The 14,804-nt window shown below is 31.8% G+C and overlaps 2 protein-coding genes across 2 annotated transcripts; one reads left to right on the top strand and one right to left on the bottom strand.

Moving 5' to 3' along the window:
• The first annotated feature begins 602 nt into the window (after positions 1 to 602).
• Positions 603 to 1,145, top strand: LOC108916086. Its single transcript, XM_018722285.1, has one exon. It carries the CDS (start codon positions 603 to 605, stop codon positions 1,143 to 1,145), a length of 543 nt encoding a protein of 180 aa, XP_018577801.1.
• Positions 1,146 to 9,400: 8,255 nt separating this feature from the next.
• Positions 9,401 to 14,797, bottom strand: LOC108916087 (zinc finger protein 90-like). The gene is made up of 4 exons (XM_018722286.2): positions 14,709 to 14,797; positions 14,312 to 14,611; positions 12,132 to 12,397; positions 9,401 to 11,523 (listed from the first exon to the last, which is right to left on the bottom strand). The coding sequence occupies exon 4, from the start codon at positions 11,430 to 11,432 to the stop codon at positions 10,224 to 10,226; it is 1,209 nt and encodes a 402-aa protein (XP_018577802.1). The 5' UTR covers positions 11,433 to 11,523; positions 12,132 to 12,397; positions 14,312 to 14,611; positions 14,709 to 14,797; the 3' UTR covers positions 9,401 to 10,223.
• Between the last annotated feature and the right edge of the window lie 7 nt (positions 14,798 to 14,804).

Below are 14,804 nucleotides of genomic sequence, written 5' to 3'. Positions count from 1 at the left end.
GAAAAGGGAAAACCCAATATGTTTAAAGGAAAAATTTGCCCTGAACACAAATTTACGTAGCAAAGCTTATTCTGTTACTATTGAGGTTGTTGAAGGAGAAGACAAGGTTATTGACATTAAATGTCACAATTGTGCTGCAGCTGCAGGTAATTTTTTACTGTTGATAATATTTAAAATAATTAAATTTTTACAATTTTAATATAGTTAATAAAATAATAATTACAGGTGGATGTACACATGCTTTAGCTTTTCTAATGTGGGATCATCGAAGGAGCGAAGACCCTGCCCCCACAGAAATTGCTTCTTACTGGCAGAAACCACGTATGGCAGGTATAGGCTCTACAACAAAATTTGTTGCTGTCAGTGAGTTTTGGTCAGCAAAAAGTTCGGTTGCGGTTACAACATATCCCAATAATCAGCTGTTTTTTAATGACCTTATAGAGAAGGCAAAGAGTGAACAGATTTACAGCAAAATTTTAAAATATAATTTTGAAATAGAGGCAGATCAATTTAATAGACTATCAATTCATAAATTATTACTAATGTTTAAAAATAGTGGGGGAGTACATTATAGAGATTTTGTGCAATTTATGTCGAGTGAAATGAATGATAATGTAGTAAAAATTGCTGAAGATGCTACAAAAGGACAAAGCAAATCTTCATTATGGTACGAATTAAGGTATGGCAGGATAACTGCATCAAAAATTTATGAAGCAGGTAATTGCAAAACATCGGATGGAACATTAGTCGAAACCATAATAGGAGCCCATAAAATAAGGGAGACAAGAGCTATGAAACGAGGAATTAAATTAGAAAAAGAAGTTTTAAGACGTGTGGAAGAGGAATTGAAAATAAAATTAAAACCATGTGGCATTATTTTGAAACGGGAATATCCAATTTTTGGAGCATCACCTGATGCTATAGCGGATGATTTTGTGGTCGAAATAAAATGCCCAAATAGTGTAAAGGCTTTATCAAACTATATAAAAGATGGTTTAATCGCAAATAAGTACAAAGCTCAAGTACATCTACAGATGTTTACTGCTCAAAAACAAAAAGGACTTTTTTGTATTGCACAGCCAGATTTTGAGACTTCTAAGAAAATAAATTTTCTATGGGTAAATTTTGATAAAGACTATGTCTGAATATATTACTAAATCAGAAAATGTTTGGAAAAACTTTATATATGATAAGCTATATAATAGTGTATAAAATAATCAGGGTGTTAGAGAGTTGACTGTGCCATAATGTTAACAGGCGATAGTATACACCTAAATAAAAAAAAACATATGCCATGGATGCTAAACCCAACCATTTTTGAGAAAAAAATTAACAAATTCCAATTTCCTATGTAAAAATTCCGTTATTTAAAGAATCTCACTAGTTTTGTGAACATAAATGACCATAAAATGCAATATCAATATCTTCTTTCAATTTATTTCTTTAGTTTTAGTAAAACAATTTTTTTTGTAATAAAATTCAATAAAGTTATATAATAGTACTGTTTTAAACATTTATTAAAAATTACCAAAATTGAATTAACTAATTAATGTGTAACTTAGTACACTGAAAAATACTAGGTACATAATATGAATACGTACATACAAATACCAACAAATAAAAAATATATAAAATGTAAACAAATGTTAAAAATTAAATTTTCAACACGTCATAAACGACTAGGATTTTCATAAACAAAACCTTATTTTTAATTTTGCCTTAGTACAATTTTTATGTTTTTACGTATAAAATGTAAAAAGAGCTGTGTAAAACCTAACACTGGTTATTTTACTTATTGATTACATACTTATTACAGGCCATTACAAATTTATTAGGACACAAGCAATATAAATTACAATATCAGTGTAAGGCAACAATTGATGGTTTATTACTGAATGAGGTTTTAAAAAAGCAAATTCTCGTAATCTCCGTATTAATTATTCTACATGAATCCTTAAACTTGCAATACGTTTAAGGATCCCACAAACTGGCGCGAATAATTCTCAATTGCAGCGGCATCGCAGTGGTAACGGAAATTTCGCGTCAACGGCGGTAGCGAAGTTCGCTTAGCTATTCACACTGACGCGTCACAATCGTAGCGAGTTTTTCGTGAAGAAGTTTTACTTTTTAATATAAACAAACGCATTTACTCAAGAAACCTTACGATGTACGAATCTTCGGATGAAGAAGAAGCACTAACTCTACTGGCAATAAAAATTGAAGAAAATACCAGGTGTAGTTTGTATTATTTTATTATTCACAATGCAATTTTTTACCTCTTCCTTAAGACTAAAAAAGGGAGAACAAACCATTGTAGTACATTTTTTAGTCGCATTGATTTTTTAGGAAAAAAAGAAAATGGGTTCATGATATTAACCTAGAAAGACAGAAACACGGAGAATTTCATACCCTCATGCCAGAACTACGAAAAGATGAAGAGCGTTTTTATATTTACTTCCGAATGACGATTGAGTGTTTTGATGAAATTTTACATCTTATAATTGACGATATTCGAAAATACGATACAAATTTTCGTGAAGCTATACCTCCCGAAGAACGACTCGCTATTACGATAAGGTAAAATAGGAATTTAGAAATTTATAAAAAAGTTTTACTATTTATTGAGTTTTCAAANAATTCGTGACTTATCATAATGAGAATTATTCTAATAAAAGTGAAATTAAATTATACTTACCACTTTCACCGAGTTCTTTTCCTATTTCGGTCCATACTTTGTCTTTTTTTCGAACATTTTTGTAATCCTCATGGGCTAGATCAAATAGTATTGGGTAATTTCGTACAAGTTCAATCAACTTCTCTTGCTTTGCCATCACGAATGTCTAGCGGCAGCGAACAAAACGCAGTCGAAGGCGAAATGAAATTCGCGGCATATTAAACTCAGTAAAGATCGCGGCAGAAGCGAAAAAAAAAACGTGCAAGTCTGAACGAGTACATTTGCCGCTACGTAAACAATATAGTGCGATTTTTACCGGCGCGTATTAGTCGCAACCGCGGCGAATTATTCGCGCCAGTCTGTGGGATCCTTTACTTTCAATCACTTCAGCCTTTGTTGGTTCTGTAGAACTGGACATACTAGGGGGTTTTATAAGTTTACAATTTTTTTCTTATCACGTTATCAACATGCTTAAAGCCCCTAGCAGCCATAACTGCAGTCATTGGGAAGAATATTTAAATAATTACATTGTTCTAATAGTAAAACATCACTGATACGTCCTCCAAAACCATTTGACACAAAACTTATAAACCCATCTGGAGTACAGGATATTAAATATTTAAAAGTATTGCACTTTGTATATTCTGACCAGGTTAATGACTGTCTCATGGGATTAGATGGTTTTTCTATTTCAATTTCAAGACAGTCAATTATAGATTGAACTGAACTATATCGTGCTCTAAATGGAATCGGTAAAATTTTTTTTATCAGCTTTTCATCAGGCCAATAAACTAAGGGTTTATATTCGTCTTGAAGATTTTTGAAGCTGTACTTGAAGAAATTCCAAATTGATCACCTAAACGAGCCAAAGTGTCATTAGTTTTTATTTTCATTAGACACAATAAAATATGTTCCTTTTTTAAGTTACCATGTTTGCACAGCAAGTCCAATAAAATATTCTACCACTTTTTAGGCACACCTATATATCTTTGTGTCAATGTTTGTTCCTCTTTTCTAGTACTTTTAGTTCAATATCTGTCTGTTCAAAACTACTGGGTTCTTTTTCTTCCTCGCTTGTACTTGGAATATCACTCTGACTATGACTAATTTCAGTAAAAAGCTTGTCTGATAATTTTCTTACATTTGGACGTTGCTTTATAGGAGACGAGGCTGTATTAGTAATATTAGGTGTAAGATGACAAGAAATATATTTACTTCGTACATGTGGTTTTACTTGGATTCCTACATTCTGTTTAGGATTAATCATTAAATTTGGACCACCAGAAGTGGATGTAGAAGGCAGTGGTGAATGGTCAATTCTTTGACGTTTCTTTTGAGAACTTTCACTTAGATTGGTAGATGTTTCTAAAAGTCTCTTGTAATTCCTTGCACTTGGAAAAATATGAGGTACAACATTATCTTTCAAAAATATTCTTCCGCCCATTAATTTATATTGCATATAATTTATAGCATCTTCTTTGAGCTACAAATAAAAAAAATCATTGGATGTTTGTAATTTGTATGTATATAAATAAAATACTTACATTAAAGTGATCTTCACAGCAATAATACTTTGTTTTTGTGTTTGGTACACTCTGCTGTATTGTTTGAAACCAGCAAGTTTTACGGCTCTCATTTGCAGGTATAGTTATAAACAATTTATTTGGCGCATTTCTACTGTTGTTATCACAATGTGGAACAAAACACCACTTAAATTTTGATGAATTCATTGCAATCAGAAAAATAATTAATAACAATCACAAATACTCTTAATTTAATTGATAGACTGGTGTCACTTTTGTTTAAAAAACGGCAAACCAGAGTTTGACGTTTGACAGACAATTTTTACATATTTTCCTCTTCTTCAAAATTATGCAATAGGATCGCTACTAGCTTCTTGTTCAATTGACCCTTATGACGTCAGACTAGTTTTTAAGTAACGCAAAAATTCATAAATGATTTCTACCACTAATTTGTCATATATTTAAAATTTTACTATACAAGCAAGTTCTTTTATATAAAATCTTTATTGTTTCAACAACAATATGTATGTGGTTTGTTTTTATAGTCAACAACCCTATTGTATTAACTTAGTGCAGAATGTTTTAACAATAAGCCTGACTTTTCGAAGTCAACTTTCGTTAACAGAAAATAAATAAAGCAGAGGTAGTTACCTGTTTGTAGGCACACCGTATTTTATCAAATAAAAAAAGTCGGCACACTACTAAATACCCAAATATATAAAATGCACTACACACGGTTACAAAACCATTAAAAATTTAAAGCGTTTATTCAAATCTATCACCTTCCATATCTCCCGCATTTTTCCAACTGCATCTATCATACCATACCGCGCAGCGAACGTGCAGAACATCGACAAAATGACTTAAATGTGATAGAGGCTGTTTTAAATTTAGTCGAGGAGCAGCCTACTATTTCCACAAGAATAATTTCAAGGCGACTGTAGATATGACAAACCAAAATTTGGCGGATATTGCGCGAGAATTCACTCAACCCGTACCATTTTCAAAAAGTTCAAGCTTTAGAACCAGCTGATTTCCCCAATCGTCTTAAATTTTGCAGTTGGTTCTTAAACCGAAGTGTAGCAGACCGTAACTTTATTTTTATTTTTAAAACAAAGTGCGCTGGACGGATGAATGCTGTTTTACTCGTGCTGGCATTTTAAACAGGTAAAAAATATATTACTTTCTCAAAAACAATAAGTACCTACCTAGGTTACACCAAAGTTTATATTTATACTAAAGCTTTCATTTATTATGTAAACTTTGGCTATACGCAACTGCATATTGAATAATAAATTGAAATACTAAAACTATGTATTATTTAACATATTAAGTTATAAAACGTTAATAATATTAAAAATGATAAATTGTAATAACTGTACATTTGAAAACGATCAAACAGACCGACAACTTTTTGCTCTACTTTGTATGGAATACGATCCTACTACAGTTCGTATTAGTCTAGAGCCAGATAGAGTTCCGTTTACTAGCTAAAAAAATAAACTTTTTACAGCCATTTAAACATTTAATTTGTTGATAACAATTAAACTGACCACTTTCAGGCTTCAAGTTTTTTGAAATCAGGAGCTCAAAATACTACGAATAAGTTCTAGACTAAAGTACACGTGCAAATCAAAAGTGGGTCAGCTAGAAGACTATTGACCTATATACAGGTTAGCCTAGGTCGGAAACACGTACCGAGTTGTTTATTTGTCTCCGTCCGATTGTTTTTTATCTTCTATTTCAGTCAATATTTAAATATTACATACATTTCACCCTCTCTTTATAATTTATCTAGTGAGTGTTGGTTTTTTATGTCATTATTTCTGTAATGAAATTGAAATGGTTATGAAATTAAATTCAAATTACTTGAACTCTTGGAGTTTTGTAACTTCAATATTAAATTTTATTTGTGAAACAGAGCTAATTTCTTTGCAGCCATAATAGTCACATTTGGTCAGATGAAAACCTGCACACTACTCGTCGGTTTAGCTTTCAGAGGAGATTCGGTGTCAATGTATGGGCAGGAGTATATGGCGATCGTTTAATTGGGCCGTATTTTCTACCTGAACATCTGAATGGGCCGCGTTACTTTGAATTTTTAGTAGAATTGTTGGAAAACCTTCCCCTTCAGATGCGATGGGATATGTAGTATATGCACACATAGTATATAAGCCCGAAGGCTTACAGCAAATTAAAAAATTAACATGATGTTAATAAAATCTGATTTTTGGCAAGGCATGCTCAGACCTCCTCGAGGTTCTTGATGGGCAATAATAACAATTTAATGTGTTGATTGCATAATTAAAAAAAATAATTTATAGCATTTTAAATTGATATTGGCTGACGTGAGCAAACCGTTTATTTATTGTCTTTATATGAGCGAAAATATATAAATATGGTAACGTTGTACCTAGGGCGCGTTGTTCATATCGTAGCCGTGCGCAAATTGTGAATAACCGACTGACGTCAGCTGGACAGTAACAGCCTGAAAAGGGGGTTAAATAATGATTCGAAAATATTTTTTTCGGCTTAAATATGCATTTGATTTTTTTTAATCACGCCATCGTATTATACTCATTTTTCTCTATCTGCTCTTAAAATTAATGACATTATGACTGAATCACCCTGTATTATAATCAGTTTTAATTTTTTGTAAAAAGCTCAATTTTTATTATCAAAATAATTAATATGATACAATATATTTGGTGTTGGATTCAAACTAAATTCTTTTTTTAGATACTGTGCCACCATTAACTATTGACATTAACACCGAAGATGAATCTGCAACTGTAGATTTACTTTCACCTTCAAGCTGTTGTCAAACCTCCCCCACAGCATGTTGTGTCTCCCCTGTTCTACTTTCACCAAGAAATACGCAAACTCCAAGTACGCTCACTGCAAATACACCACGAAAACCAAAGTTATAGAAATAAAATTAAACAATTGCAACGGGAAAACACTTAATTAAGGAAACAAGTAGAAAATATTACACAACAAAAACATATTGAACATATTAGTTTAGAGGAGTTTCAACAATTAATTTATAAATTCTGCCCCTGAGAACTTGCAGCTTTTATAAATGTACAATTATCGGAAATACAGAAAAAGCCCAATGGACGTAGATATTCCAATGAATTTAAAACGTTCTGTATTTCAAGAAATTGATAAATTATGCATGATTTGTGTTGATGAGATGAGCATAAAAGCAAATTTGTTCTATAATGCTTCCAAAGACATCGTGATTGGTTTAGAAGATACTGGAGAAAGTAGTTTCAAACCAGCTTTAACTGCTACAGTTGTAATGGTTAAAGGTTTGACGATTTATTGGAAACAGCCACTTGCCTACTATTTAATAAAATTGTTCTGCAACAATTTTAAGAGATTTTCTCTTTGGAATAATTAAAAATTAAATGAAACAGGCTTAAATGTGCTGTGGTATCTGATATGGATTCAAATAACATTCAAATGGCACAAATGTTACATATTTGTCCAGAAAATCCATATTTCGTTGTGAACGAACAATAGGTTGTTTTCATGTTTGATACACCACATTTGGTTAAAGCGACGAGAAATAATTTATTAAAATACAATTTTGTTTTCGATGAGTTGCTTCCTGGAATCATATTAAAACTTTCTATGAAGGTGATAAAAAATATAATATCCGAGCAGCTCCAAAATTGTCTGACACATATTTCCCCAAGTAATTTTGAAAAAATGAAACTTAAGTATGCCACTCAAATGTTTGGTTTTTCTGTAGCAGCAGGGTTAAATACTTATCTTAGATTTGGACGTTTATCTGCAGAGGCAATTGGCACGTGAATTTATTGAAAAAATGGATAATTTGATATTTTAAACTCTTCTCCTCATTCTGGTGTGAAAAAATATGGACAAAAATTTGAAGGTTTACAATGGCAAATAGAGTTTCTAGAAGACTGTTTAAAGTTTTTTAAAAGTACTCAAATTTTAAACGTTAATAAAAACGTAACAAGTAAGATAAAATGTTTCAAATGTTGGCAAGTAACGATTAACGGTGTTCTTGACCTTTGGGACATTTTGAAAAGTAACGGATTTAAGTTTCTGTATAGTCGAAGAGTTAATCAAGATAGTTTGGGAAACTTTTTTGGAAGTATTAGGCAGCAATCAGGAAATTCTATTAATCCAACTCCTATTCAATTCACACATACTTCATTATATACTTTAAGTTTTAATTTTTGTAAATGAATTTATTCATGGTACTTGAAAATATTTACTATTGTAATTGAAAACTTTGTATCAATAAATAAAAAATAAAGTATTTTATTTACTGATGTAGCTAATTTAGAATATAACATATATTTTTTGAAAAAGTTGCAAGTTGTATAAATGAGTAAAATTATTAGCTTTAAGAATTGACAAAATAACTGAATGAAATGATGAGATGTCTAACATCCTTCTAGTGTTTCACAGTGAAAATTGAAGATAAATTTAAAAATTTTCATGTAAAAAAAACATCCTACAACAGAGGCAGTGAATCACTTGCTACTGAATTTAAATTAATTACCAAAAAGCAATTTGTAGGTGGTAGAAATTTACGTTTTTATATTACATATTATATCTTTGCCTACCCCAGCACCCCCATTTGCTCTAATGTCCCGTATTATAGTTTCATTATTACTCGCAATTGTACAACATTTCTTCACCACAAAACAAATACCTATAGTCTCTATTAACACTACCGAAAGAAAAACATGCAAAAATCGAGAAGTAGTCAAACTGCAATATTACCGGTAGTTTTTACAATTTTTTTCAAAGACGGCTCTGTTCAGGTGTACTAAATTAGCGAGTCGGGCCCTGGAGGTTAGTCCAGCAAGATGGAGGACACCGAGACAAAAGATCAAAGGTGCCGCCTTTTTTTTCTATTTTGTGGTGTCGCCCGAGAGATTCACTGCCGTATTTATTTATGCTGTACTACTACTGAATTGTATTAGTAACATTTACGTACACAGTTAATAATTTAAAATAAAAATTAAAAATTATATAGGTATCTATAATTATCGTATTTGTTGCGTCCACACATTGTAATTTTAAAATTAGTATTAATTGTTTAATTAGTATTATAAAATATTTAGTTAATTTAGCAAAATAATATAGGCTTTATGGGCGTTTAGATAGGTCGTTTTCCTAGTAGCAGCTCATAAATCCGAAAACAGACTTGGGAAAATCCTTATTGCTACTAGTGTTTCTGTAAATAATAGACAAATATTAGTGAGACATTTATTAGGCATATTATTAAGAAACACAAATTTCGTCCATACCAAAATTCTCAAAAATTGCGAGAAGTTCCTGATTTTTTCATCAACGTATTATTTTAAGATGAAGCAACTTTTCACAAGAACGGTTTTGTAAATTAACACAATTTTCATTACTATTCTAACATAAATCCTCACCTATTTGGAATAAGTAGTCAACATAAATGGACAATAAATGTGTGGGGCGGTTAATAAATATGACTGTAGTTGGTCGATTTTTTTTCGAATGGAACCTTACTGGAGAAAGTTATGCCATGTTTTTAAGAGACGACTTAATGCAATAATTATTGCAGGGATTGCCAGGTGAAATTTTTGAATACGATGTGGTTCCACAAGTTGCAAAAGACATTTTAAACCAACAGTTTCCAGATAGGTGAATCCTATTTTTTTTTTGTTAGTTCATTTAATTTTTATAGTCCACTATTCGCCGAAACAATACTAAAATTTTATTTTAACTGAATTACTCAATTAATCGTCCTTTGACATTGAGCCACACTATATACATAATAACTATTTAAAATAAGAATTAGAAATTATACAACTGATTATAGTATTGATAAATATTAAGAATCTTCTCTGGGGTTAGATATTTTTTGCGTACATATGTTTTTGGTATCAAAGAGCATTAAATGATTGACTGCACATCATCGGTAAAAAAATCAGTTATTAAAATTTACCAATGACCATTCATTGTTCTTGTTCTAGCAAGTTGATCACGATATAAAATAAACGAATTTACGAAAGGTCTTTGTGTATTAACTGATGTAATTTTAGATACGCCTTACGTTTAGTTTCATAACTGCAAGCGTCACACTTATACATTTGGACTTTTGAATTGTCTTTGTGAATTAACTGATGACCTTTCAAATATCTCCTGTGTTTACTTTCGTAAGGACAAACATCACATTTGTACATTTTGATTTCCGATGTGTCTTTGTGTACTAATTGATGCGAATTTAGACTATTCTTACAGTCAGCTTCATAACCACATGTATCACACTTGTGCATTTGGTTTTCCAAAAGGCCTTTGTGCCATAACTTATGCATTTTTAGACGAATCTTAAATTTAGTTTCGTAAGTACAAGTATCACACTTGTACATTTGGATGTTTTTGTGCAGTAAAAGATGCACCTTTAGACTTCTTTTATATTTAGTTTCGTAACTACACATATTACACTTCCACATTTGTATTCCCAAAGGGTTGTGATCAATTGATCGATGCCTTTTCAGAACATACTTATATTTAGTTTCGTAAGTACACATATTACATTTGTACATTTGGATTTCCAAAGGGCATTTGTGTCGTAACTGATGTAATTTTAGATTACGCTTATGTTTAGTCTGAAAACTACACGTATCACACTGATACATCTGAAGTTCCGAAGGGTCTTTGTGCAACAACTGATGTCTTCTTACATCATTCTTATATTTAGTTTCAAAATTACACATATCACACTTATACATTTGGACTTCTGAAGAGTCTTTGTGCTTTAACTGGTGTATGCTTAGATACCTCTTATGACTAGTTTCAAAACTGCAAGCATCACACTTGTACATTGGGCTGTCTGAACCACCATTGTGCCATAAGATATGCGCTTTTAGAGTTTTCTTATATCTAGTTTCAAAACTACAAATATCACACTTCCACATCTGGATTCCCAAAGAGTTGTAGTACATTAACATTTGCTCTTCTATAGAGTCTTTGTGCAATTGCACACTGCACTGATGCACTTGTAGAGTCCAACTATATTTAGTTGTATGATCACACCCATCACACTTATACATTTGGATTTTTGAAGGATTTTTATGTTGCACATTACTAGTCCCATATTTAAGTTTATCATTCTTTTGAAATTCGGGTTTTTCACTGTTGCATATTTGAATGTTATGAACTGACATCGTCGCTGTAAAGTTTTCATTAAGTCCAGGCTCACATTTAAGCATATGTTCACTCGTTACCACTCCTATGTCTTCAGAAGGATATCTTTGCTTGTTTTCAATTGCTTCATTATCTAAGTCGTATGAAGATGAACCACTGAAAAAATTTAAATGAAATTAACAAATCAAAATGTGACAGACGTTTCTTTCAAACTTTATATTTTCACTATTTTAACCCTTTCACTGCTCTAGACGTATATATTCGCTAAAAATTTATAGGGCTCAAACTGCTCCAGACGGATACATTCGCATGAATAGTTAAATTGGATCAGGCTGCTCAAACCGTATATATTCGCAACCGTGCGCATAGTGACTCGGTTATTACAATTGGTAAGGCGAATTTTTGCGGGCGAGCTTATACCGATTGTGACAAATATTTTTATGGAAAGAGGTACTGGTAATAGTACCAAGATTGTTCATGTTTCTTTCAGTTTCTATTTAGTACATATACTGTATTTTATTCAAAATAAAATCGTAAAATTTATCGTAAATCCTAATTTAACACAACATAATGTAAAACTATAAGTGGTCTAACTTCTCCAGACGTATATATTCGCACGCGATAAACAATCGCGCACGGCGCGGTAGCTACGTTCAGACGTATTGCGCAGCGAAAGGGTTAAGGATAGATTGCTTTTAAACCATGAAAAGAGTAAGCATTAGTGCAAGTTTTAAAATTACAAAATTTTATTGACACTTTCTTACCTATTCTCACCATCTTCCTCTACCTTGATTTCAATCTCTTCAGATTTAATATAAAAAGACTTATCAGCACTATTACATTTTTGCTGCACATTCTGATAATCGTCTTCTAGGTTTATTTCATTTTCTTTAGTCTTAATATAAGATTGTTTATCAATACTTTTATATCTTTCTTGTGCATCAAGACAGTTTCCTAAAAAACTGCCATGAGTACGAAGTGAATCAAAACACGGTCCGCATATAACAGGATGACTGGTAGCACTGATATTCTGCAATAAAAATATATTAAGTAGTACTATTTCTGGCAGAATTCCTATTGTTTTATTTTGTAAGAAACTAAAGAAAAACAGGTTGCATTACAACTATTTTTCTAGCAACATAATTTCAGATTAGAATTCGTGATTACGAATAGTAAAATATTTGTCTTGGTGTTTCATTGCAATTAAATCCAATGTATTATACAGGGTGTAATTAGTAAAATTTGGCATAATTCTTGTTAATTTACACCCAAAAAGTATGTAGCTGATAACAGTGACAACTTACAGAAGAGTTAATTGTGACAACTGGCATGACAGCAGCACACTTAGTTTTTCTTTGATTAATTGCTATCGTATACGGTGTGAGGTGAATGGTAATACATTTTATTTTTTTATTAATAAACGAAAAGTTTTAAAGGAAAATTGCTAGAGAGGTAAAAGTTTCTAAAAGAACCAGTTTATCTAATGCGTATTTTTGGATATCGAGTTTTTACGAAATATAAAAGTTATGGCAAAAAATGGCTTGAGGGGTGGTTATTTCAACCCCTTTCGAGGGGTTAAAATTTTCGAAAAATAGTTGAAAACTCGCATCTGTATTAGTAAACAACCTGTAAAAAATTTGTTATTTGTACCTCGTTCGGTTTTCAAATTACAGCAAATTTTCATAATTTTTTTGGAAACTTTGATGGCCCATATCTCTTCAGGGGTGAACATTTTACTAAGGCGATTTTTTGCAGATCGTTTTCTTTTGAAAAGTAGATTCACTGGTATCATTTATGCTACTCCATTAAAAAAACACCCTGTATATTTACACTTAACGACACTAATTCCTGCTATTAATCGCTGGTATCAGCATGTTAGCAACATAAAATATGCCAAAATGACCAATATTAATTTAATGAATTTTCATAATTTTGAAGCTTCCATACAAATAATTTAATTCCCTATTATACTCAGAAAGGACTCCGCACAAACCTTATGGGAAAAGGCTCCCGGTTAAAGAGTTTTTTATGTGTTATGTATCTCGACGTCCTCAACAAATGTCTTCATGGGTGCAAAACCCGAAACTCCACGGGTTACGAGATAAACCCACCTAACTCCTAGAAACCTATCAAACCAGAAGCGAGCTAAGCCACGTAACCTTAGGAACAGCAAGTTTAGTCGCTAATTTTTCTTGAAATAATTAAATTCCGCACCACAAGATACCACAAACCATTACTTGTGGTTTGGTAGGGGTGGTTTCTAAGGGCTATGTGGGTTAGGGGGTAGGCGGGTTATCCCGCTCGTGGTGTGAAATTTAATTATTTAAAAAAAAATAAGCGATTAAACTCGCTGTTCTCAGGGTCAGGTGGGTAGCCTGCTTGTAGTTTGGTAGGGGTGGTTTCTAGGGGCTCGATGGGTTAGGGGGTAGGCGAGATAGTATGCTTGTGGTGTGGAATTTAATTATTTCAAGAAAAATAAGCAACTAAATTCGCTGTTCCCAGGATTGCGTGGGTTAGCCTGCTTGCGGTTTGGTAGGTTTCTAGGGGTTAGGTGGGTTGATATCAAAGCTAACTTGTATGAAAAAAATCGAATAATTTTTAGTAAATAATAACAAACATTTTTATATATTAAGGTATACACTATTTTTTTATAATGTTATTTCAAAAAACGTTGAATAATGAACTGCATATTATTCTATTTTTTTTAATTAACAATTTTGTCATTTATAACAATAACTTAACAAAATTAATTGAAAAATGTTATGTGTCAACTTAAATTTCTAGTCACACTGAGACAGCATGTTTTTACTTAAAGATCTGAGCTAGCATGTTTTCCAAGCTTAATTTGAGATAGCATGTTTTCCAACTGAAATCTGAGATAGCATGTTTTCGTACTAAAGCGTCGACATGTAATTTCCTGAGAAATATTTTCAAATATACTTACAACTTGTGGTATATATGTATCAATTATGTCAACATCTACTTCATTTAGTGACACAAATCCAGATGTTATTAATTGAAAACATAATCGGCAAATTCTCTGATCTTCCGATATATTCAATTGAATACTTCCCTTCTCCTTTAGATAAACTTCTTTTAAGTCAACTGGTGCCTTTTTACTGGCAATAATATGAGGAAAAATAATATCTTCCGTGTTTATACATATCGACTTAAAATTAAAATCGGCAAATAATTTCACGGAACATACTTCACAAACGAAATGTTTATAGATTTCCTCCAAATTCTGAAAGAGGTGTGTAATTAATATATACGTATAAATGATAACAAACATGGCTTATAAAATCAATGATATAAATGTAATCATTACAACTTGATCTTACCACATCCGGCAAAACAATTTCCAGAATGTCACTTACAACATCTATTTTTTGGCAATTTGTATTGCGTACAGTACCCAGACACAACCCGCAAAATGG

Source organism: Anoplophora glabripennis, unplaced genomic scaffold (genome assembly GCF_000390285.2).
Source record: "Anoplophora glabripennis isolate ALB-LARVAE unplaced genomic scaffold, Agla_2.0 scaffold2155, whole genome shotgun sequence".
NCBI classification, from domain to species: Eukaryota; Metazoa; Arthropoda; class Insecta; order Coleoptera; family Cerambycidae; genus Anoplophora; species Anoplophora glabripennis.
This window is presented reverse-complemented; position numbering and strand designations above follow the sequence as displayed.

Coding starts and splice junctions, on each gene's coding strand:
- LOC108916086 (XM_018722285.1), top strand. CDS start 603: ATGAATGATAATGTAGTAAAAATTGCTGAAGATGCTACAAAAGGACAA.
- LOC108916087 (XM_018722286.2), bottom strand. CDS start 11,432: ATGCTTAAATGTGAGCCTGGACTTAATGAAAACTTTACAGCGACGATG.